Source organism: Saccopteryx bilineata, chromosome 5, assembly GCF_036850765.1.
Source record: "Saccopteryx bilineata isolate mSacBil1 chromosome 5, mSacBil1_pri_phased_curated, whole genome shotgun sequence".
Taxonomy (NCBI): Eukaryota; Metazoa; Chordata; class Mammalia; order Chiroptera; family Emballonuridae; genus Saccopteryx; species Saccopteryx bilineata.
In genome coordinates, this window is record NC_089494.1 from 87,153,375 (window position 1) to 87,180,126 (window position 26,752).

At 39.4% G+C, this 26,752-nt stretch overlaps 1 protein-coding gene across 1 annotated transcript in view; it reads right to left on the reverse strand.

Moving 5' to 3' along the window:
* Nucleotides 1-337: 337 nt before the first annotated feature.
* LOC136306507 (U3 small nucleolar RNA-associated protein 18 homolog) overlaps nt 338-26,752 on the reverse strand; it is a 30,436-nt gene continuing 4,021 nt past the window's right edge. The window contains 8 exon segments of the mRNA XM_066233040.1: nt 338-931; nt 934-2,067; nt 2,070-2,185; nt 10,085-10,366; nt 16,115-16,187; nt 19,539-19,683; nt 19,760-19,902; nt 25,111-25,341. Of these exon segments, the coding sequence (XP_066089137.1) occupies nt 489-931; nt 934-2,067; nt 2,070-2,185; nt 10,085-10,366; nt 16,115-16,187; nt 19,539-19,683; nt 19,760-19,902; nt 25,111-25,341 (2,567 nt within the window). The 3' untranslated portion in view covers nt 338-488.

A 26,752-nucleotide genomic window follows, 5' to 3' on the forward strand; every position in this document is an offset into this window, starting at 1 on the left:
ATATATAAAAAAAAAAAAGTGCACCATGACTTTACGGACACACTGTGTATATATATATATATGAAGATAAATTTTTGTTTTTTTTTTTATTTTTAACCCCTCTTTACGAATTCTAAAAAGCATAACTCAAAAAAATGTAACATAAAATGTTTTTTAATATCAGAATAAATTTAATTCTGTCATATTTATTTTGTTTAATTACCATAAAAGCACACTTGGACTTTATATTTTTTCTTTAATATTTGATTTAATTATTATAACATATTTCTCAGAAATTTGTGTATAGTGCACCTACAATTATCTGTAGGATTTTATTTATTTTTTATCTTTATTTTTTTTCAAACAAAAGTTGCCATGTGTTTATTAAAACATTTCTATTAACTTAAATAAAAATCATTATCCATATCTTCACACATTCTGGAAAGTTTCTGAGAAAATATATCAGGACAGGCTTCTCTTGTGACTCAACCGAACTTCAAATAATGTCTTTAGAAGTCTAAGTAATGGTGCAACCTATACATCACGGCCTTGCCCTTTTCATTGCCCAAAGCAAAATAGCCACTTCTTGGAGAAAAATCCATGGTATGAACAAGAGGAAGGTTCTTCTTTTTGAAGACTGGGAAGTTTGAAAACACTGTACAGGAAGGAAGGTGAACCAATCTGACTGCTTCTTTCATTTTTTCTGAAGCAATGGCCAGGATTTCCGTGGTGGGATTGAAGGTCAGAGAAGAAACACCTGTAACCAGGTTCATTTTAGCTTTTACTGGCTTTGGGTTTGTTTCTTGGTGACAAGAATCCTGATTGTATATGTTTATCACTCCACAATTAGAACTACAAGCCACATACTGTCCATTCCTAGATGCTGCAATGCTCAATCCAAATGAACTGCCTTCATCAACAAATCTGTTCAGGCACTTCCTGGAATTCACTCCCAAACGTAAACTTCCCCATCCCCTGAGGAGGAGAACACTTTCTTACTATCCGAAGAGAATGTGGTTGCAGCAACCCGTCCATTGATTTTCATGCTACCAATCAATTCTTTCGTCTTCATTGACAGCAAATGAAAATATCCAGCAACGCCATTTATGAGCAAGAAGGACCCATCTGGGGAGACTTCGAAGCTACGTACTATCTTCTCTTTCAAACCTCTCACTTGATGCACAGGAATTAACTTCCCAGCCAGCATATCATAGACATAAAGCACCTTGCTGTGGGTACTTGTAGCTAAAACCTCTTCTCCATTAGCACTAAAACGAGCCTTAAAGATTGGAAACTTTTCCAAATAGATGCTCTGAATTTTAGGATTTGTTTTTCCATCAACCTGAAAGAGTGACACAGAGTTATCCAGAGCCGTGACCATGATCACCTGTGCACAAGGGTGGAACTGCACCGACGAGATCCGAGCAGCAGTAGGGCGTTCGGCATTAGCAGGTTGGCATTTCTTCATCTTTAAGATTCCTTTAGGCAGAGAAGTTGATGTGGATATGAAATTCCCAGTCCTTTGCAACAAATCGTCTTCGTCCTCTTCACTTTCATCAGCTGAAGATGTTTTCCGCTTATTAGTCTCCACCCAGGCAGGCACTCCCCCCATGGCATGCTGGAATTCTTCCTTGAGGCGCTTCTGAAGCTCGTGTTTTGAAAGTTTACTTTCACTGACATTTTTCATGATATCTTTCCGAAAACGATTGTTCATCATGTCAACCATTTCCTCCTCCTCATCATCTTCATCCACCCAAACTGGCTTCTTTCGAGGCAGAAAATTATCTTTTGCTTCATTTTCCACTTCTGAGTCACCTGATTCTTCCTGGACCTGAACCCGCGGGCCTCGCAGACGCCGCAGCAGCGCGTCCTCGTTGTCTTCGACGTCGCGGAAGACCAGCTCCTCCAGGCAGCGCTCCACTGCGGGCTTGTCCTCCTCCAGCGCCAGACAGTTCCGCTGCCGGAGCCGTCTCTCCTCCTCCGCCGCGACTGCGATCGTGGCCGCCGCTGCTCCCGGCCAGGCCGGAGGTCTCCGCTGGGATGAATAAGCAGCCTTTCGGGGCAGCCCGCCCGGCCCAGCTCCGGCTTTCGGTCCGGCGTCATTCGGGTCTTCTGGTTTGGCCTGGCTCTGGTTCTCCGGTACGGTCTCCGATCTGTAGGATTTTCTTTTCTTTTCTTTTTTCTTTTTTTTGGTATTTCTCTGAAGCTATAAACAGGGAGAGACAGTCAGACAGACTCCCGCATGCGCCCCACCGGGATCCACCCGGCACGCCCACCAGGGGTGATGCTCTGTCGTGACCAGAGCCACTCTAGCGCCTGGGGCAGAGGCCAAGGAGCCATCCCCAGCGCCCCGGCCATCTTTGCTCCAATGGAGCCTCAGCTGCGGGAGGGGAAGAGAGAGACAGAGAGGAAGGGGGGGAGGGGTGGAGAAGCAGATGGGCGCCTCTCCTGTGTGCCCTGGCCGGGAATCGAACCCGGGACTTCCGCACGCCAGGCCGACGCTCTACCACTGAGCCAACCGGCCAGGGCTCTGTAGGATTTTAAATGCACCTCAACTTCAAAAAGTTTGAGCACCGCTGTCATATGAAATAGTTTCTACCTTAACGGTTGTCTGTGCTCTGCTTCTCTGTCTCTCCTTCTTCTTACCTCAGGGCAGTCATTGATCTTATTATAGTCTCCATAGCTTTTCCTTTTCCAGAATGCTATATATTTGAAGTCATATAATAAGTTGCCTTTTTTTTAGTTTGGAGTCTTTCACATAGAAATATGCATTTAAATTTCTTCCATGTCTTTTCATGGCTTGATAACTCATTTATTTTTAGTGTTAAGTAATCTTTTATTATCTAGATGCATCACAGTTTATTTATTCATTTACCTACTGAATGACATCTGTTACCTCCAAGTTTTGACAGTTTAAATAAAGCTGCTATAAATATCCGCACAGGTTTTGTGTGCATACGACAGGTGTGCATATCTATCAGAGGTGTGCAAATGCTGTATCATATGTCTTCATTCTTAATTTTCAACTTATCTGTGTAAATACCTAGGTGTGCAAATGCTGTATCATATGGTAAGATTATGAGTTTTGTAAGAATCTGCCAAATAGTCTGTGCCATGTCAGATTCCCTCCAGCAATAAATAAGGGTTCCTGTTTCTCCACATCCTTGCCAGCATTCAGTGTTGTCAGCCTTTTGGATTTCAGTCATTCTAATAGATGTCTAGGGGTAGTTCATTATTTTAATTTTCATTTCTCTAATGACATGTGTTTTGAGCACCTTTTCATATGCTTATTTCTGCATATATTCCCTGGTAAGGTATCTATTCAGATCTTTTGCTGATTTTCCTATCAGATTGTTCATTTTCTTATTGTTGAATTTTAAGCTTTTTTGTATATTTTAGATAACAAAAATGTCTTCTGCAAATATTTTCTCCAAGTTTGTGAGTTGTGTTCTCATTTTTTTGACGTCTTCTTTTGCAGGGCAGAAGCTTTTAATTTTAATGAAGTTCAGTTTATCAATGATTTTTTTTCATGAATGGTAAGTTTTTAAGGGAAAAAATGTTATATAGTCTGTTCTGACAGAGTTACTGGAACAGTTTAAGTACTTATTGAATGGATGAGTGAATGGATTAGTTTCCTATCATGCTCAAATAATTATGTATTCAAAACAGGATCACCTATATTGTTATATTAATAAAAGAGTTTAATGGATTCAATAAGTAAAAGAACAATAACTATTGACTGCTTTCTTATCAAGCTGACTCAGCTCTGCGACTTTTTGTACATCTTGTTATCTTCTTTCTTTGGAGAGTTACACAAGAACGCATATTATGTTTACCAATTGTCCCTGCTTCAGGTATGAAAGAATTTTCTGTTATACACTGGTAAACCCTAATCTTCTGGTGTGATTGATTTCTAAGGATTTGTCTGCTGTTATTCAGAAATTATCTATCTCATTTTCTATTACCTAAAACCTGCACTTAGATATCAAAGTTTCCGACTATGTGATATGGCATTATCTTATTAGCTGAAATCTACTCTCCACTACTTTATTATACTCTCTATGAATATTTTAATATAGGCACACACACAAAAGACAAATAATTGATAACTAGAAAATTTTGTATTATTTTTCAAAATTAATGTTCAACTGCTGATTTATTTCTGAATAAATTCTAAGCCATGCTAAATATATCGTGATTAAGTCCTAAATGTAAGTATGAATTTTATACAGAGATAATAATATTTTTCAAGATAAAATGACATCATAAGATTGGAATTGAGAACACATTTGTATTATGTCTCTCAGGGGTTTAAAAGTTAAATACTATTTATCAACTGTCTTCAAAATAAAATATGTAATTAAAGAAATTGCCTTAGAGAACCAAGACCCATGGCTTTAGAACATACAGTTGTTGGCAAAAGTAGGTTTATAGTTATAATATAAACAAATAATTCAATAATTAATAAGTAACATAAGAATAAATCGTTTTGTATATTTACAACTGCAAAACTACTTTTGTTCACCCCTGTAGGTAAGGTTAAACCATTTATTGTTGGACCCCATTTATTATACATTTAAAAAGATTTAGTAAGAGAGCAGGTTAAAGTAAAACTCTGCTCTATAGCCTTTTCTCAACATGAAATGTAAATTGGAATCTACCTTAAGACTATAAAATTACTATGATATATAATGTTATAATAACAATTTCAATTATGCATTCTGAAAATTCATTAATAGGCAACATTAGCTTCTGTCTACATTATAATTCCTTAAGTATATTTAATAATTCAGTCACCTATCTGAACTAAAGTTTTTTCCAGTTAATTTGAATTTTGAGATTAAATCATGTTTAATGATTTTTAATGTGAATTTGCTTTTTACAATTACACAAATGTAAGTATTGATACTATTATTTATTGTCACCAAAAGAATAAAGAGCATAGGTGTGGGTATTGTAAGTCATTTTCATTTTCTTCCTTTATTCAGCATTTTCTACATGTTAAGCATTGCAGAGCACGCATGATACAAAGATGAATTCAAGTGTCTGTATTTACTCTCAATCTTCAAGGCACTAATCTCACAGGGGCTAGGAAAATTCTACTCTGTGTTACTAGGTGGAAGTTAAGAAGTTCTAAATGCACAAAGAGAGAAACTGGTGGTCAATTAACAAGTACTTTATATATGAAGTCATGAATGGTCCTTAAGATTTCTTCTTTTCATGTATGGGTTTTATTTTAAGGGAGAACATTCATTACTAGGAAACAAGCTACTTTGCATAAGCAAAACATAAACAATGCAATTATACTGTTAGCTGATTTTAACTCTATTAAAATCTTTTTAAAAATAAATTTCTCATAATATTACTATTTTTAACCTTTTGGGGACTATTATATCATGATTAGTCATTGTGTAGTGCTACCATCAGAGCCTAATGAAATATAGGAAATTTACTGAGTTGCTTATGACTATAAAATAGTCTACTTGGAGTTCTGATTTCTAAGGCTTTTTTTTTTCTTTCACATTCCTATCTGTCATCACAGCTTGCTGCTATTAATATGCCCGTCTCAAAATAAGAACCTGTCTGCAGCTAGCTTATTACTTCTAATTTGCTTTTGGGCAGTAAACCAGTCAACTAAGCTTGTTAGAAACTTCTAAAATAGGAGTTAATGGCATCTGATTAGGAAGGACCTTCCTAGGAGTGAAATGTATGAACTTTACTGGATGTAAATGTCTTTTTGGTAGTTAATATATAGTACATTAATTATTCATTTGCATTTTTATTTATGATTTCTTATTGAGACCAAAACTATAACTTTTCTACTCCATATAATATGGTTCATGTAATATCTTTCATAAAAACATAATAGCATATTTATATGTCTGTCACTTAATTTTTTTCTATTTCAGGAAACATGAAGCACAATCTCAAGTCATTATAGTGGTTCTAGTCAAAGCTGGTATTAATAACTCCAGGTATATTATTTGAACATAGCATGAAATATTATACCAGGTGTGGGAAGGTTAAAAATTAGCAGCAATATGGTTGAAAACATCTCTCATTTCAAATTTATGAGGCTAAAAATACCATGTGGAATTCTGCCAATTTCCCCCCCCCTTAACCACAGGGTTGGGACTGCCATAATTAGTGTAAAGTCTAAACAAGAGCCATTTACACAGTTACTCTAAGTACAGATGTTATTGTGGGTTTTTTTTTATTGTCTGCATACCTAAATGTCCATCAAAGAGTTCTCCCAACTAACAACTAGAGCAGAATGTCTACCAGCTAACAGTGCCTTTGATTTTTTTGGAGCATTTGAAAGAGTTCTGTCTCTGATGAATTATAATTTCCAAGCATTTGTTTTGAGAGTTAGATTATCAAAATAAATTTCTAATTAAATTGTGAGACCTTTTTCTCTGCCTAACAATACACCGTATTTTCTGGGGTTTAGGCCTCAGCATTTAAATGCTATTTTAACTCACTCTTCTTAAGTGATCTAATGTGTTTGTGCATGTGTGTGTGTGTGTGTGTGTGTGTGTTGTGGAAAGAGATGCTTGTTATTTAGTTGGTTTTATGGTAGGATGTCAAGTGAAACAACCAATTCATTCAAAGATCACAACTATCAATGTCTGCATTTCCTTTCTCTAGGCTAGCTATATAATTTATCTGGAGAGAAGTCTGTTCCCAGTATTCTGTGAATCAAACTATCATAGATATTTCTCATTGTTCAGGATGTAGAATTTCACTGATTTGCTTTGTTTTCTGAATGGCATCTCATACCCACTCTTTCCTAAACCATGTGGTGCTGATACTAGAGCAATTCCATTTCTACTTTCATTTCTCTACAGACTAAACATTCCTTTTCAGATTAAGAACAGAGTTGCCTACCCATGTGAGCTGATGAGGAGACCTGGGTTCTAACTACTTCTCATAAAAGTTTTCATTCAAGCTCCTATTTTAAGCCACACCAATGTCCCTCACCATCTCAGACAACTTCAGTCTCTTTTTCCTGAGTCTAGTGTTCTCTCTGAGATTCAGTAAAATGCTCATTCTCATCCTATCACATAGGCACATAGATTTCAGCTTTCTCTGCACTGCTTAAATAGTCTTTCACTGACTTACCATCATTCAAAGTCTGTTTTGTAGGCCCTGGCCGGTTGGCTCAATGGTAGAGCATCGGCCTGGCATGCAGGAGTCCTGGGTTCAATTCCCGGCCAGGGCACACAGGAGAAGTGCCCATCTGTTTCTCCACCCCGCCCCCTCTCCTTCCTCTTTGTCTTTCTCTTCCTCTCCCGCAGCCGAGGCTCCATTGAAGCAAAGTTGGCCCGGGCGCTGAGGACAGTTCCATGGCCTCTGCCTCAGGCGCTAGAATGGCTCTGGTCACAACAGAGCAATGCCCCAGATGGGCAGAGCATCGCCCCCTGGTGGGAATGCCGGATGGATCCTGGTCGGGCGCATGTAGGAGTCTGTCTGACCGCCTCCCCATTTCCAACTTCAGAAAAATACAAAAAAAAAAATTAAAAACAAACAAACAAAAAAGCCAAAGTCTGTTTTATTTCTTTATTCTATTACCTTTCCTTTTTTATGTTCTTTTACTTCACAACATTCTTTAATTACATTTTTCCTTTTTGTAAATTTTAGACAAGAGTCATAAACCCATTTGTTTGGATATGTTGCGTTCAAGGGACAATCTCTCACACACAGATTTTCATACTGTAGCCAGAGCCCTCTTTCTAAAGTGAAACTCTGACAGAAGTCACATCACTCCACGGCTTAGACATTAACATGGCCTGCCGTTGTCTGCAGTCAATTTATTCCCATGTCATTTAGGGCCCTTCATGCTTTGTTCTCTGCCCTCTTCAGTAGCTCTGTGCTTGTGAGCTGCCACACTCATGATCTAATTTTACCGAAGATAACTTGCAGTTTCACTGACATGTGGTATTGTTAGCTTTTTTTTTTTAACCTGCTATCCTCTGTCTGAATACCTCCTACCCTTGTGAATGAGATGTAGGTCATCAAAGACACAGTTAAATGCATGCTTTCTATGTATTCCCTTATACAGTATTGAAATAGTTCAGGTGCTTATCTTTTACATTGGCTAAACTATAAACACTTGTGGTAAAAGACTAACTTTTCACTGATTTATTCCCAGCAACTACCATAGTTACTTGGCACAGAGTAATCAAATCTATAATTAAGGGTTGACTAACAGGTGAAATTTTATTTTTGTAACAGAATTAAATGGACAAGTAGATAATGATGACATTTTAAAAGAATTTCATCTCTAGGTGGAGAGCTTAAATAACATCAGACTTCCTTAACCTTACTTTTTAAGGCTAAATACCATAGATACAGGTATGATTTCTAGTTTGGCCTATCCTAATACACCTTTGGTTAATTAGTAATATTTAAGGATTTTATATACATTTTTTAAAACTAGGTTTTTTAGCAAAGTTTTTTTCCTTCTGTCCTCTTCAACCTCTTTTACATATTATTTACAAATTACTAATTGGAGATTGGATAACTGCTTCTGATTCAAAGATCAAGCTAGTAACTTTGCAATACACTTTTGATATATAACCTAACCTTAAAAAAAAAGACTGGGTACTATCTAAAAGTCAGAGTAGAACTGCTCTTCACAAGCCCTTAAGGGGAAAGAAAACATTAGCGTCAGAAGGCAACAAAAGGACTTATTCAATGAAATCGCTTCATGACAATTTACTTTAAATAAATCTAACTCTTTAGTATCTTTTTGTGTGTGTGGGGGGGGGGGAGTAGTCATTAGAATACAAAACAGGACACTATTATTGTTATTTTTCTAAGGTGAGAAGAGGAGAGACAGTGAGGCAGACTTTCATATGCACCCCAACTGGGATCCACCTGGCAACCCTGTCTGGGGCCGATGTTTGAATCAGCCAAGCTATCCTTAGCTCCTAAGGCGAAACGCAAACAAATTGAGCCACTGGCTGCAAGATGGGAGGAGAAAGGAAAGAAGAGAGGGAGGGAAAGAAAGGGAGATGGTCGCTTCTCATGTGTGCCCCGATCGGGGATTGAACCCAGGATGTCTGCATTCTGAGCCGACACTATCCATAAGCAAACCAGCCAGGGCACAGGACATTATTTTAAAATTGATCCTCAAATGTTCTTCTTTCCACTTGTTCAGAACTAAGTGCCAATGCTATGTTAAAATGCAACTATATTAATCTGTTTCGTGGGATTAGTAGAGAAGATTAAAGAATATAGGCATTAATGTTTTTATTTGCTAATGTAACATGAGTGGGAAATAGGGTTTAGTGTGTTAAGAGGAATAAGAGACCTGACGTACCTGTTGAGGTGTAGGATTGGGTAGGGAGATGTGGAGCAGGGGTCCCCAAACTTTTTACACAGGGGGCCAGTTCACTGTCGCTCAGACCGTTGGAGGGCCGGACTATAAAAAAAAACTATGAACAAATCCCTATGCACACTGCACATATCTTATTTTAAAGTAAAAAAACAAAACGGGAACAAATACAATATTTAAAATAAAAGAACAAGTAAATTTCAATCAACAAAGTGACCAATATTTCAATGGGAACTATGCTCCTCTCACTGACCACCAATGAAAGAGGTGCCCCTTCCGGAAGTGCAGCAGGGGCCGGATAAATGGCCTCAGGGGGCCGCATGTGGCCCATGGGCCGTAGTTTGGGGACCCCTGATGTGGAGGAAGCTACATCAAATTTTACTATAATTGGCTTTTAGCTTTTAGAGGATTAAGAATAAAATCATAAAAGATAGCGACAAAATGATAAAACAGAATAAAAATATTTAAGAGAAAAAGAGACAAAGAACGAAAGAGACAGAGGAAGAAGTAGAGCTGGATGAGGAATGCTTCTCTTTAAAAACACGAAGCTTATGGTCAGTCCAATGCCACGGGAGGTCTTTCCCAGGGGCAAATCGGTATTGGTCCTTCTGACAACTTAAATAATTTTACAGGTGATTGCTAACAACTAAAAAATACCCTTTTCACCTTTTGGTGTGTGGAGCTCCGGCTGTTAAAAATGTCTGAGTTAATTAGCATGAACTTTGCTTTTTAGGGGGGAACGTGGAGAGTCCTAGTTAACCTTACTAGCTGATCAGCAAGTTTGGTCGCAGAGGTCGGGGCTCTTGCTCGAGGACATGCTGCAGCTCAGTGGTGTAGTCTGGATTGAACGAGGTCTCCAGGGGCTCTTGCTCGAGGACATGCTGCAGCTCAGTGGTGTAGTCTGGATTGAACGAGGTCTCCAGGGGCTCTTGCTCGAGGACATGCTGCAGCTCAGTGGTGTAGTCTGGATTGAACGAGGTCTCCAGAAGTCTCCCTCGTCTTCTCAAGCCCTTGGTCTTTTCTCTTTCCTCTCTCTTTTTCACTTGACTGTATGCAAAACCAAATCTGCACATACTGTGATAATTTTAATCTTCAGTTGAACAATTCATTTCATTTACAACATTTACTAAAGTCCATTGTAAAGACAGTTGACCAACTTTGTATTTCATTCTCCTTTTCTACCTATTAGCTTGGCTCAAAATGGATAGTTTTCTTGAATTTGCTTAACTGTCCTTATACTTTAGGTGGGGATGAGTGAAAAAATAATTGTAAGCATTTCCTGACTCTATTGGCTTTTAGTTCTGGGACTTTAAACAATCTGTTTTGGATCAATTTGCCATTGAATTCCAAATGTAAATGCCAAATCGGACCCATTAACTGGTTATTAATGGTCAGTTTGTCTAGTTTTGGTCACTGGGTTTATCCACAATCACTATTTGCTCTGACATTTCCACAGTTAAAAGTAGCCTTTTGCTAAATTAATGAATGGGACTACATCAGACTAAGAAGTTTTTGCTCAGCAAGAGAAACTGATAACAAAATAAACAGAAAGCCAACTAAATGGGAAATGATATTTTCAAACAACAGCTCAGATAAGGGCTTAATATCCAAAATATACAAAGAACTCATAAAACTCAACAACAAACAAACAAACAATCCAATAAAAAAATGGGAAGAGGATATGAATAGACACTTCTCCCAGGAAGAAATACAAATGGCCAACAGATATATGAAAAGATGCTCATCTTCTTTAGCTATTAGAGAAATGCAAATCAAAACGGCAATGAGATACCACCTCACACCTGTTCGATTAGCTGTTATTAGCAAGTCAGGTAATAGCAAATGTTGGAGAGGCTGTGGAGAAAAAGGAACCCTCATCCACTGTTGGTGGGAATGTAAAGTAGTACAACCATTATGGAAGAAAGTATGGTGGTTCCTCAAAAAACTGCAAATAGAACTACCTTATGACCCAGCAATCCCTCTACTGGGTAGATATCCCCAAAACTCAGAAACATTGATACGTAAAGACACATGCAGCCCCATGTTTATTGCAGCATTGTTCACAGTGGCCAGGACATGGAAACAACCAAAAAGCCCATCAATAGATGACTGGATAAAGAAGATGTGGCACATATACACTATGGAATACTACTCAGCCATAAGAAATGATGACATCGGAACATTTACAGCAAAATGGTGGGATCTTGATAACATGATACGAAGCGAAATAAGTAAATCAGAAAAAAACAGGAACTGTATTATTCCATACGTAGGTGGGACATAATAGTGAAACTAAGAGACATTGATAAGAGTGTGGTGGTTACGGGGGGGAGGGGGGAATGGGAGAGGGAAAGGGGGAGGGGGAGGGGCACAGAGAGAACAAGATAGAGGGTGACGGAGGACAATCTGACTTTGGGTGGTGGGTATGCAACATAATTGAACGACAAGATAACCTGGACTTGTTATCTTTGAATATATGTATCCTGATTTATTGATGTCACCCCATTAAAAAAATAAAATTATAAAAAAAAAAAAAAAAGTAGCCTTTTGCTTCTGCAGCAGTTTCTTTACACAGAGAGGTGATACACAGTCAGGATACCTCGCTCTCCTTGTCTAGTTGTTCTCCATTTCTTTAGAGTCGTGTTAAGAATTCAACTGGGGAGAATAGTGCAGAGATTCCTTGGTGAACTATTACTCTACCTAGTCTGTGTTCTGTGCTTTATAATATGTCCTGGGTCACATAAAGAAAGAAGAGCCATCTGCAGCGTAACAGCTTAAACGCAAGGCAGCAGAAACTGTCAGAAGAAGTTAACCCAAAGGCAGCCCTGAAGAACAGGGTCAGGCGAGGGGGCAGGAGATAGAAGCACAGCTGAAGTCGGCAATGGTGGGACAGGCGTTGGGGCACAGAATAATATTCTCTGGAGGAGAAAGATATTTTAAAGAAAGAAATGCAATAAATATTTCACAAGCCTGCCAAGAAATTCAGGAGGTGGAGAAGTTATTTATTATCCAGAGACTTCCATACAGTTGCTCTCCTCCTGCTGAAGGAAAGGAAAGTATCTTTTAGCTTATCTTTATAATGTGAATTTGTTTTTGTTTTTTGGGGTTTTTTTTTTTGGTTTGCCGCAATTACATTGGAATGAAAAAGAAAGAACTATAAACTGTCAAAAGGCTCTAGTAAATAAATAATGGCAACCTATTTCACTAGAGCTTCAACCCTATACCCTTATAAAATGGGCAAATAATATTAACATTATCTGGCAGGTCGTAACTCAAAAAATCAAAGGAATTTAACCACAGTCAGGTGAGCGTAGATTTTTTTCTGTATGAGACCATGGCAGCTCTGGGCTATCAGTGTTTCCCTTCTGAAGTTTGCAATCCCAAGCTGTGTACTTGACCCATTTTCCTTTTTTGTTCACAGTGGATTATGCATTTTTAACTAGAGAAAGGGCATCTAACCATAAACTAGGTAGAATCCTGGGATGGGTGGCTGGCACAGTGGTATCCTTCCTGAAGTGACACTTACGCTGGATCTCAGTAAAACAGGAATTGGCAAAGGTGGGTGTCCCGGGCAGAGAGCACTGCACGGGTGAAGGTGTCCAGGTGAAAAGCTGCCCACTGTGCTGCCAGCAGGGCGTGCGGTCCCATGTAGCCAGCCTGCATTGTGGGGCAGTTCTGTGCAGCTGTGGGCTGACAAAACACAGCAGACTCAAACTGTGTGGGGTTCAGGATGCTGAGACTCAAAACTTGGCTCCACGGCTTACTGGCTGCATAACCCTGGACAATTTACCTGGTCTATCTAAGCCTCAGTTTACTGATATATAAAACGAGAATAATAATAGTATCTCTCTTTGTTTGTTAATAGGAAATTATGCATTTAAAGTGTTTACAGTGTCTATTATTTTGTAAGTAATTGGTGTTAACTCTGTAATTAACAAGTCCCAATTTTATTATTTAATAGTTCACCTCCATAATTATGCACACATGCTTTGTTGATGGTAATTGTTGTTAAATTATCATTACTGCTGCTTGATGGAGCCCCCAGGTCTCTTCTGTTGACCCCAGAGACTTACTTATTATTCCAATAAGACTGATGTCTGCATTATATTGGTTACTTGTAGAGTAATAACAGAGTATCACAGGCTTCACTTTGAAAAAGATTAACTGGCTATACTCTATGGAAGACCTTTGTTGGTGTTTCTGTGATATGGGCCAATTAGCTGGAGAAGGGACTCAGATTTTATGATTTGTAGCCCTAATACATTCAGATATTATTTAGCTTCCTTGGTGGAGACAGGCTTTCTCTTGGAGTGTTCAACTCTAATGCTGGGTTGGAGTGAGAAGTGTAATCTCACAGGCGGGCCCACATGCCTGGAAGATTAACAAGCATGATCTTGATCTTAAAATTATGCCTGCTTCAGCTAAGAACAAAAGAGTTAAAGTTTTTCTAGATGCAAAAAACAAAGGTGGAAATGGGATTTTAAAATGGTATGGAACCTGACCAGGCGGTGGCACAGTGGATAGAGCATTGGATTGGGACGCAGAGGATCCAGGTTTGAAACCCCAAGGTCGCCAGCTTGAGCGCAGGTTCATCTGGTTTGAGCAAGGCTCACCAGCTTGAGCTCAGGGTCACTGGCTTGAATCCAAGGGTTGCTGGCTTGGAGCCCAAGGTCGCTGGCTCGAGCAAGGGGTCACTCACTCTGCTGTAGCCCCCCGGTCAAGGCACATATGAGAATGCAATCAGTGAACAACTAAGGAGCCGCAATAAAGAATTGATGCTTCTCATCTCTCTCCTTTCCTGTCTGTCTGTCCCTCTCTCTGACTCTCTCACTGTCTCTGTCAATAAAAAATGATGTAAAAAAGGCATGAAGCTGGCAATTCCAGACCCTTGTGTTGAACTGCTAAAGAAACAGACGTGTGAACTGAGCTGCCACGGGCTGATCATGCTTTGCCAAATTGAATAAAACATGAGTTTTTTCTAGCAGGAAACACTATGGGAGAAACTTTTCATAAAAATTGTACCACCATCAATGTTAAACAAAGGTTAAAATAACATTTTCTTTACCTCCGGATTTTGGGGAAGATTTGATAATAGAATACCTGCAGTGTCCTTTCCATAGTACATAAAACGATGAGAAGGCTCCATAGATGTCACCATTTGCTACCACTGATAGCAGGGTGCGGGGGGCATTGGCAGCACAGTGGCATAGTTTGGTGGTTAGAGAAAGTACGGCTTGGGTTTGAAACTCAGCTTATTGCTGAGAGTGGGCAATGGGTTAAACTCTCTATGCTTCTGTTCCTTTATCTGCTGAAGGCAGCTATGCATTGTTACCTATCTCACAGGGGATTTCAAGGTCTGAGTGAACTCATGGGAAAGATGTGCAATGGTTTCTGGCCCACAGCAACTGCTAAACTAAATATCATTCTATTTACAGTAATTCTATTGCAAAAACAACTTATGTCTACAAAAATCACAGGATTGCTCATAATTTTTGGTTAAATTGACATTTTTAGAAAAATAGTTGTGTTTTTTTTTGTGACAGAGTCTGAGAGAGTCAGAGAGAGGGACAGATAGGGACAGACAGACAGGAAGGGAGAGAGATGAGAAGCATCAGTTCTTCATTGCGGCACCTTACTTGTTCATTGATTGCTTTCACATATGTACCTTAACCGGGAGGCTACAGCAGACTGAATGACCCCTTGCTTGAGCCAGCGACCTTGGGCTCAAGCTGGTGAACCTTGCTCAAACCAGATGAGCCCGTGCTCAAGCTGGTGACCTCAGGGTCTCGAATCTGGGTCCTCCGTGTCATAGTCCAACACTCTATCCACTGAGCCACCCCATGGTCAGGCAGAAAAATAATTCTTTGGAAAAGTTTGTAAGTTGTTGAAACAAATTTGTATCTACAAAATAGTTATAGATTCTATATTATCATTCTGTATTATTAATCTTACAAATGAACTGTTCTACAAACATTAATGAACCATCTTCTGACCTACATTTTGAACTTCAGAAACATCATTTAGGGTTACATTTGTTTCCCAAGAAAACAATTCAATAGCTCTTCATTTTTTTTCTCTCCTCTGGGGTCTTAATGGTGTTGTAGAAGGCAGCATTGATTGTTTACTGCTTTTATGTTTTATTTCATTCATGGGCAAATAGATGGGTGTGTGCAGGCAAACACCAGCTTTAGGAGCTAATGGCACACTTTTTTGTTTTTTGTTTAAGGCATTAAAATGTTAAATAGGCTTTGAAGAACATTTTTGAGGCAAATTCTGCCACCTACCTTCCTTCCTTTATCTAACCCCTCTCAGAAATAAACAAAAATCTATAGCTGAACTCTTTGCTGAGTCACCACAATGTGTTGAAGCAATAGTAGTGAAAGGCAGATTCTATCTTTCCAGTAAACATAATGGCTTTTTTTGTGTGTGAGAGGGAGAGAAAGGGAAAGACAGGGACAGACAGATAGGAAGGGATAGAGATGAGAAGCATCAACTTGTTGTGGTACTTTAATTGTTCATTGATTGCTTTCTTATACCTGCCTTGACTGGGGGCTGCACCTGAGCCAGTGACCTTGGACTCAAGCCAGTGACCTTAGGCTCAAGCCAGTGATGATGGACTTTAAGCTAGCAACCATGGGTCGTGTCTATGATCCCATGCTCAAGCCAGTGACCCCGTGCTCAAACTGGTGAGCTCTCGCTAAAGCTGGATAAGCCCACACTCAAGCCAGTGACCTTGGAGTTTTGAACCTGGGTCCTCAGTGTCTCAGGCCAACACTCTATCCACTATGCCACTACCTGGTGAGGCTAAACATATTGTTCTTGATGGTACCTGAGGACAGTAAGTCTAATCTGTCCGTGTCTGGGAAATCTGTAGAGAAAGAAGTCAGGAGAGATGGTTTTGCCAAAGAGAAACATTTCAAGCTGTGAAGCTCTGCACCCCAGTTGTAGCGATAATGGGGTGATCTCCCACACACTAGACCACCAGCTGGGACCCAGGTCTCGCACTATGAGGATGGTTGGTGAGGCATGAAGTAGCTGGGCAAGGCCTGAGATGCTGGCTTTGCACAGAGCCCTGAGCACCCTACATGGGCATTGAGTCTCCAGTTGGGAGCCTCCCGGACATGCAGGCAGTAGCCAAGAACAAGTCTGTTTAGCAGTCTAAGAAGACTGGCAGTGTGGGCCTCCGACACTCAGTCATGAGTAATTTGGATTCTAATTTTTATGAATATTTATGGAGGGACTGCTATGAGTCAGACAACACTCTTGACCCTAGATATGCAGTGGAGAACAAGAGAGACAAGATTCCTGCCCACACGGACCTTAGAGTCTAGCAAGACAAGGCAAACAATAAATAAGCAAACAAATTAATGGACTAGACACTTTCAGAGAATGATAAGGACCATGAAAGAGGATTTTTAGATATGAGGGAGAGTGGCTGGGGAGACGAGGTCCCTTCTGAGGAAGCAGAGAGAAACCTTGATGGAGGGGAACAGTTATCCATCCATGTGTAGATTTGGGAGCAGAATGTTCTAGACAAAAGGGTCTGCATGGGCAGGGAATATAGGCAGAAATGACTTGAAAGAATGCCACTGTGGCCAGAGGAGTGAGTGAAGAAAAGAGTTGACCCAGGAAATGAGTAAAAGCAGGTTATTCAGGGCTTTGCAGCCCATGGTTAGGAGTATAGATTTCACTGTTAGTGTGATGAGAAGACACTGGGGCTTTAAGCAGGAGATTAATGTCACATGATCTACATTTATAAAGTTTACTATGCCTGCTGTGGGCAGAGGGTCAAGAGTACAAGCTGATATTCCTGTTGGGAGGTGATGCCATTAAGAGATGATGACTTCCTGGGCAAGGTGGTTTTATTGGAGCTGCAGAGAAGTTGGTGGATTCAGGATGGATTTTGGAGATAAACCCCCAGGACTTGATCAATTAGATGTGGGAGTAGGAGTAGGAGAGAAGTCAGGTTCACGTATTGGGACTGGATGACAAGGGAGAGAGGGAACAAAGGAATCTGAGGGAGAAAGGGCACTACATTATCCGCATTAAGTTTGAGGTGCCAATAGACAGCTATAGATACCACATTTTTGGAATTGAATGTTTGAACTTGAAATCCTTCAAAGTGACCAGAAATGGAAATAATACAAATGTAGTCAGTATTTGAAGCCTGGGGAATGGATGAAGTCTGCTGCAATTGTCTGCTTTTGAACAGGCAATCTTCAAATCAAAACAAAACACTTAAAAATTTTACATTCATCTCGATTATTATTTTACCTTCAGATTCTCAAATACTATTCTTTTTCAAGGCTACTGCTATGAAATACATATCTCATTGGATATTTTTTACGTTCCCTGTTTCTATCATAGCAAAGTCCTTCACTTCAAGTCTTGATCAGTTTTTCCATCTCTAGTTTTGTTTTTGTACTTCAGACCCTCAGACAAAGGCTGCGGATCTCCTTAATTCCCCGAGGCCATGCGTATCTTAATGAGGACCCAGAAGAGGCATCTGAAGAGTTAGACAATAATTTATCTGAGCATGAGCAGGAAGATTCATATTGAGATAATTCTCTTCTCACAGCATCATTATCTCAGAACGCTTCACTGACAGTCTTAGAGATAACAGTATTCAAAATGTGGAGAGCGAAACAATACATGTGGTAATGAGGGAGACAGAAAAGATAGTAGTAATAAAAAAATAACAAGACAGCAATTCTAATATTGTAAATATACAGGTTTGCATTAATGACAGATTATCTCTGTAATGCCAAGCTGAAATAATTTAGAAGCCAATGTAACAACTGCTGAACAACATAGAATGTGTCAATCTAGTGCCGGTTAATGCATTTAACGAATTAGGCCTGCTCTGAATAATTAGAAGTATAGGTGAATCTGCAGCAAGCAGGTTGCTATTATGTGTATGGGATTGGTGTAGCCACACAGCTGATGAAAAGTGTTTCTAGTCAAGAGCACATAGAAAACAGAGTCAGAAAAATACCAAAAGTCAGTAACTGGGCTGCATATGCAATAAATGTGCAAAAATCTTATCGTAACCACTTTCTTGAATAGACTGAAATTTGTGTTGTACAAATAAGAAAGGGTTTAATTATTTTCCAGCCTTACTCCTCAAACATGCTCTGCTGGATCTTTTTCCCTACCCCTTGGTTTTCTCGCAGGCAAAATTCATATTTTTCCAATATTAGAACAGTCAAATTTTATTAAGGAAGGCTCATATCAGGGTAATAAGAATTTTCAGAGCTGTCTAAATCTAAATTTCAGTTTCACATTTAACTCACAGCTTCTCACTTCCTTTTGATTTGGGTTTAACCCACCACAGGGGGCCAGGCTTGCTTGGTTCTCTCACTCCTTGTCTTTATTCCAGCTCTGAATATCACACCCCTGGGTCTTCCAGGGTCATGGGAAGAGAAGGTGGACTGAAGAAAGTCTTTACTAGCTTGAAGCTATTGGCATTAAATATCATTACCTCTGTGGGGGAGAGATCCAGATGTTGGCTACTTCTTGGGGCACATCTGTGTGCTACACTTGGAAGTCCGCTGAGAACTCTGACTTGAGCCATGTTCTCTGAGCCTTTTGAGATGCAGCCCTGCCTTCAGCCCCTACCAGTATTATACCTCCTAGCTTCTTATTGCTGGGGTCTCTATAAGTCAACAAGCTTCCTTCTTGAATGAGATGCTATTCATCACCCAGTCCCTGGAACCTGTGAATATTACCTTACATGGTAAAAGTGGCTTCATAGATGTGAATAAGGTAAGGATCTTGATGTGGGGAGAGTAGCCTAGATTATTCAGGTGGATCTAATGTAATCAAAAGGACCCTTGTCAGAGGGAGCCAGGAGAGTCAGATTTCTAGAGAGGAGATATAAGGACAAGCAGAGGTCAAACAGGAGAGAAAGTGCTACACTGCTGGCTCGAATATGTAGGAATGGACTGTGAATTAAGAAATGCAGTCAGTTTCTGGAACACGGGCAGTTTCTAGAAGCTGGAAAAGACAAGGGAAACAGATTTGTCCTTACGGACAGTTTCTAGAAGCTGGAAAAGACAAGGGAAACAGGTTTGTCCTTATAGCCTCCAGGGTGGGGGGGAGCAGCCCTGTAGACCTATTTTAGACTTCGGACTTCCAGAACTCTTAAGAAAATAAATCTGTATTGTTTAAAGCCATAAAATTTGTGTACTTTATTATAGTAGCAATAGGAAACGAATACAGGCACCATCCAGACGACTTGAATTTTGCAGAACATCCTTTAGGGTTGGCTGTGCCAAATAACCCAAGTCCAGGCTGCTCCCACAGCTGCTCTCCCTCCTCACCTTGTGCACGAGGGCGCCAGCCAATCTCCCGTCTTTAGAATTCTGAAGACAGAGGCAGGCAGCAGTTTCAAGATGGCCAGTTGGCTCCAAAAGCCAGGGGTGGCATGGAAAACCCTACCAAGCCTGTCTTCACAGTGGCATTTGAGCTGCAGCTTGCAAGCACAACAAAGGGAAACGTGCATCTCTTTTTGTTGCTCTTCCAATGATTCTGAGTAGTCTTCAGAACCTTCTTTTCTTTAGAAGAAGATATTATACTCAATTCTACCCAAAGAACAAAAGAAAAGTTAAAATGTGTAAGACCTGGTAATTATCACATCTGGATGTTTTCTCCTGGAATTGCTGGTCTGTTCTTTATATGGGCTCTTTGGGGGTATGTGGGGGTGAGCGCTGATTTGTGTCAACTCATAATAATTCACAGGGATGTATTTAGCAGCTGGTTTTTTTGTTTTGTTTTTTTTTTTTTTTTATAATGAAAGGCTATTTATTGCCCCCTTTCCTGCTTGGACTTAATCTCAAATTCCAACGTAACAGGAAGAGTTACGTTTAACATGTTGCTGAACAATTTGTATGCTGTGTTCAAAACTGATTTTCTGAGTAGAGAAAAAGGGTGTGGTACCTAGGACTTGAATGTTCTAGGAGAGTCATTCTTATTTAAAATATTTATATTTCTGCATAAAATTCTTTACTCAGGTTCTATTCCTTTGAGTTAACAATGTATACACATATTACTCTTAAAATTCAACAAAGTGGGATTTTGGATAACTGAGCAAATTCATCTTTTCTGCTACTGTGTTTGCTGTATTTACTATGATGATATTTTTCTCATGTTTAGCACAGTGCCTGGCACAAATTTCATACTCAGCATGTATTTGTTGTATAACTGAATGAGTAAATGAATTGTTGTGTCCATTTGTGTATTATGAATAAATAACCTGCCAACTCTTCTAATGAGGTGTCATAGCTTGATCTGGGAAGAACTAAGGGGAAAGGTTGAAATAAGATGTTCTTACAAGCTAAAGGCAGCCAAGGGAACGGAGTGCTGAAGGTTGAGGAGAGTGCAGAAAGGAGGTGTGAGCTTGTCAAGATAGTTCTTCCCACTTTGGACTTTTCTTCTCATTTTTGTCTCTGGCTCTTGTGAATGTGCAAAGTAGACAGCACTTATTGCACCATGGGTAGAACAGTAATGGGAAGGTCTTTGATAAAATACAGCACTTTTAAAAATAGTTTTATATTCTCCACCAAACGAAAGACCAAATCTGGGCTCTGTCTTGATACAGGCACCTGACCATCCAGCAGCATGGGAGTTAAATCAGTAGAAACTTAGTGTATAATCATAAATTATGAAAACACAACTCTTGGCTGAGCTTCTAGGGACAACTTAGAGTAATTTAGATATTTTATTTGGTTTAGTAGATGAGTCCCCTTGCTTTCTGTTAAAAATGAGCATCATAGATGGCTTACCTATTTTTTATTTTAACTATATTCTATCCTTTCATGTCATCTTAAAAATTTTGACAGTGAGATTTTAGATAATTGGAATAAATTGAAAATGCAATACTTAATTGGACTGTTGTAAATATAAATATTAAGGTTTCTAACAACCTTTAAGTCATTCACAGTAACCTAACAAGTCAGTGATTTTAAAAAGTTATTAAATTAAAATCAAGAAAATTAAATCAATGTGTAGAAGCCAGACATAGACATATAAGATTATTTTACTTTTGAGATAGTATCTCTTCTTTAAACTGTGCTTCTTATATTAAATACTGAATATAATGCTTTATTTTATTTAATACTTAATGTAAAACTTTTTTTCACAGATATATTTAGTTATTTCATGAGAAAGTTTTTAATATCTGATTATGCTGTTAATTTAGTGAACAAAAACTGTGTTAAATGTTTTCTCTGTTTATATGATAGAAACATAGATTTAATTTTCAATTCCATGTAAATGGCATATGGCTACAGTTTCATATTTTGGTTACTCCATATATGCATTATCAATTTTAAGTTATTCAAATACAATAAAACAAACTGCTTAAGGTAAAGTTGAATATGACAAAAACTTTCTTTGAAAATTCAAAAGTTCCGTAGTCTGTCTTAGGTGTCAGAATTATTTTGTGAACATCTTTTATAGTGGTGTTTGAAGGTACAGATATGTGACTATTTAATAGACTCTACTGGATGCTATTGCTACAGTGAATGAAATACTGAACTAGTTGAAATGTATCCAGTGAGTGAATTGTAATACATAGTGTAATGTACTAAGTTAAACAATTTTTAAACTTGTCCATTACCTTTAACAGCTACATTATTACTATTTAAGGAGCTATGAGTAGCTCTAGATTTCTAAATGTTTCACCACACAGGCAAAATTTAATATGTATATTGTATTTTTTTTCCTTTTCCAAGTGAGAGGAGGGGAGATGGAAAGACTCCCACATGCGCCCTGACTGGGATCGACAAGCAACCCCATCTGGGGCTGATGCTCTGCCCATCTTGGGCCATGCTCACAACTGAGCTATATTTAGCATCTGAGGCAGAGGCTCCATAAAATAATCCTTAGCAATCAAGGCCAATGCACAGAGAGAGAAGAGGGAGGGAAAGAGGGAGAGGGAGGGTTGGGGAAGCAGATGGTTGCTTTTCTTGTGTGCCCTGACTGGGAATTGAACCTGGGAAAAATTCCAGTATTTAAAGAGTGTTCAATTTGTGTAGCTGTGGTAAACGAATAATTTCTAGGTAATAGAATTTTTGAGAAAGGGAGGGAGGTTACAAAGATTAACATAAAAAAGACAATGTGCTCATTGGGGGAGCTTAGGCTTTGGAGCTAGGCAGATGGCTTTTCTCCTTTGCATGTCCCTTATTAGCTATGTGTACTTGGTAATTTATTATTCTCTCATGCCTTAATTTCCTAAACTTTAAAATATAGAAAATAATTTGTAACTTCCAGGGCATTTATGAGGTCTAAATAAAATAACGTATATAAAGTAAGCTGCTTAGCACCTGGCATTGTAATTTTGACATGACAAATGGTAATTCCTTTCCCTCCTCCAAAGACACTGTTTAAACATGAGACTGTCCAAATACAATCATAAAATTATACAATGTTTAGAGATGTGTGGCTCATTTAGAAAGTGCTTAATGCAATTTCTTTTAATTTTGAGATGCAAAATATGCATTGTGGATCAGGAATGCTCTTTAAAAAAAAGAAAGCTATTTCTGATTTTCTAAGATTACAATAAAAAATAAATAAAACAGTTTTTATGTGATACTATAAAAGTTGTAGAACATGACAATTTTGCAAAGTAAATGATTTCGGTATCCTTGCAGATAATCATATGATTCTAACATTTAGAGCTGAAAGTGGTCTTCAAATTATTCAATTTTATTCCTAAGCTCAGAAAAACTGAATGACTTGTCCAAGATCATACTGGTATTATATTTAGGAGACATCCAAGAACAGAGCAGTAAAGGTGGAAAATGTAAGAATGAGACGGCACTCGAACACCAGGTGTGCAGTCTTTATTAGAGGAGAAAGACCTGCCGGGGCACTTCTCCAAAAGAAGGGCACCAATACAAGCTGGGGGGACAGGGTGTTAGAGGGTAAGGAAGAATCTTGAGTATGTGGGTGTTGAATCAAGAGGTGGTATGTCCGGAATGCTTCTCTTAGGGGTGGCTTGCCAGCTTCTTGGAATTCCTTTGTCCCAGGGGTGATAGTCCAGTAAGGGTGAGGTCTGACAGATAAGCGGAACATCAAGAAGACAGTTTGGAATTCACGTACCTATCATTTCTCAACTCTGTGGTTACATATAAAAGAAAGGTAGTTATTAATTTTATAATATACGGTGAGGGGTGATGAGTAGAAAGAGGAGAAAAAATTGGAAAATTATTACTTCTTCTGGAAAGAATTCAAGAAAAGAACCTTGCCAAGCCAAGTCTTCGATCCAGTTAAGGAGGTCATCAATTTCTGTGCTATGAGATCTGAACCAGGCGGTGTCTTTGAACACCTGAGTAAGGAAGTAAAAATTCTTGCGAGGCAATAATTGTGAATTGCTTGCTGCGAGTGCCAAGTGGACAGGGTGACATGGTGATACCTGGTCTCCTGGATGAGCCTCATTAGACATGCTGGTCTGGTTCCTCTTGAATGGGAGGACATGTGGAGATTTTTAGAGACAGGGAACCTGTTGGTGTAAGTTTTTAGAAGGACTTGGTGTGGTTTAAAAAGAAGGGGGTTTGGAGAACATTCAAGGGGGAACTTCTCGGGCTAAGGGGCGGCTTCTTTCTGCTGTCATCCCTACCTATTTGATATTTCCCTTGTGAAGTTCTCCTTGGGGTATTGGGGAATAGGAGTGTAGGAGCATTTAATTGTAGGTAATCCTAGAGATTATTTTCATCTGGGCCTGTAGGAACTTGATAAAGAAGGAGGCAAGCATTAAAATTAGGCACAGAATTAGGATTGGTCCTATAATTGGTGCTAGCATGGAGAACAAGGGGTTTTTCCACCATTGTTCGGAGTAGGGGCCGGTACCGGCCTGACCACTGCGGATTCGTTCCTGAAGTTTTCGGAGAGAGTTGATATTTTCCTGACCAGGCCAGACTCATTGATGTAATAGCAACGCTGTTCCTGTAAAAAGAGACAAGTACCACCTTTCTTGGCTGTTAGTAGATCTAAAGCCCTTCGGTTTTGTAGGGCGACTTGAGCTAGAGAGGTCAGTTGTCTCTGGAGGGAGGCTATAGAGGTAGCTGAATTATCAAGGACCTGTTCCAGGTCTGCCTTTAGTTGGTTAGTAGTCCATATACTATGGCCTAAGCCAGCCCTGCCTATCCCTATAGCCCAGGGGTCTCAAACTCGTGGCCTGCGGGCCGCATGCGGCCCGCCAAACAATTTTGTGCGGCCCGCAGACTAATCCACGAAGTTCAAAATATTTTGGATAAAATTAAGTAAGCCTAGGGGCCTACTTGTATTTTTCATTTCTCTAGCATCCTAGCTAGATATTAGCTTAGTTAACAGCAGTTGTGATGCAAACTACAGTTTCTGGTCGTTTTGTGACACTGAGTAAACTGCATGTACAATTGTGCTTGTTGTACTGATTTTTTTGTTTTCAACTGCAGTGAGAAAAGTGTTGCGTAACAGTTGCCTTTTGTAGACCTAGTGTGGCCCGCCGAATGGCTGTGATCTTGTTCTGCGGCCCACGTGCTGAGTTGAGTTTGAGACCCCTGCTATAGCCGCTATAGAGGTGGCAAGGGTAAGGCCAAGGAGGACAGGGAGGGAGGCAGCCCATTTATTCCTGCTTGTTTTCAGCTGGTTTGAAAATTCTTCCTCTCCATAATATGTTAGTTGTGGCACAACTATTACCGGGTCACAAGGGAGGGGGGAAGAGGTATTAAATGTTTTTAGAATGGTTCCATTTTACTAGAATTGAGTTCTGTTAGGGCTGGTTAGAGAAGTTTTGATTGGGATAGTCTTACTACATAACGGGGTAGGCCGATTGGTGTACCAAACTGAGAGGGTTGAGGTGGGGTCTTCTTGGAAGAGAGGAACTCCAGAACGAGAAAAAGGGTCTGGATTTTTGGTGATGTTGAGTGGATAGGGTAAAGGAACTGCAGTGATGGGAGGCTTAAGGAAGGCACAGAGAAAGCAGCGAGAAATGTTATATACAGACGTGAGGTTGAGAACTTGGATGCCCTGTTTGATGAGTCCTATCCATGAAAAAGGTTGAGAGTAGGGATTAGATGCTTGAGTTTTAAGTTCATCTTCATAGGTAATGATAGAATTGGTTAATTCTTTGAGAAACTTGGAGGGGAATTTTTCCCTTACTCACTTTCAATATGTTTTGAGTTTTCTGTCTGGAAGACCAAAGTTTGATGAATAGAGATACACTAAATATGGTTTTATCCACCTATTATCCCAGTGATCCAAGATATCAAAGATTCAAGGATTAGAGGAGGTGGTCAACTGAAGAGAGAGACAATTTTTAAAGAACTGACCAACAGTGCACTTATTTTTACAACTGGATTTAGTTTGGAGATCAGGAATGCAGAGATAAGGTGAGTTGTATAGCAGGGGGTGAAAGTTCTTCCATGGTAAAGTTAGAGATATTTTTTCCTGGCAGCCCTGGAGAGAGCAGTTAGCTTGAGCTAAAAGAAATGTTTCATGTCCATTTGTAGGCTCTTCTTCAGCCAAGAAGACCCAGTGATCTTGTCCTCTTACTATGAGAAGGGTAAAAAGACTGAGAAGTGTTAAGAGGTGAATGCTATTCATTCTCCTAGTTCTTCAGGGATACAGGAGAGCTTTAGGGTTAGGGGACTTGTAGGGGTTGAAAGATAGGATTTAGAAGGTTTGCTGATATAGGGTTTCAGATTTTTCTGTTTCGTGAGGGCAGGTTTCAGGGTTGGTGTGTAGGGTTAGGTAGATTTTTTTCAATTTTTTGATTGGCGAAGGTCTGCATGTGGTTCTGTAAGAAACTAGTGAACAAACGTAAGAGACAGGGTCCAAAAGTTAGAAAAATAAATAGGAGAATGAGTGAACCAATGAAAGGCAATAGTCAAGACACCCAGTTTGTGTGAAACCACTGATTCTATGACTTGGTTTGTTTTTTTTTATGAATTCACTGGTTTCAGAGAGAGAGAGAGAGAGAGTGGAAATAGACAGGGCAGTGGCCAGTCCCCCTGCCCCTAGACCTATTTTTATAGAAATTCTTAAAGCAACAAGAAAAGAAATTACCTGTATGGCTCATTTGGTCCTTAGATTGATGGGTAGTGTACTAGGAATTGAAAAAGGCTCATAGGGTAGGATTAGGTTGATATTTGGGGTGAGATAGACTAGGGTACAGGTTTTTTATCTAATTAGTATGGAGACACATATAGATGTTATGCCGTTTTTCTACTTTAGCAGCAGTGGGAGTTGTCAGAATCACGGTGTGTGGACTGTCCATGTGAAAGTCAGTCCTTGGGTGATGTACTGCTGGAAGTGCCTCTTGGACAGTCTTTAAACAGTTTGCTGAGTAACCTGTAAATCCTGCAAGTACTTAAAGAAAGAGTGGTTATATTTCTACACTTTGCAGTTAGAGTTAAAGTCCTAGTGACCACTGCTTCTAGCTGGAATTAGCAG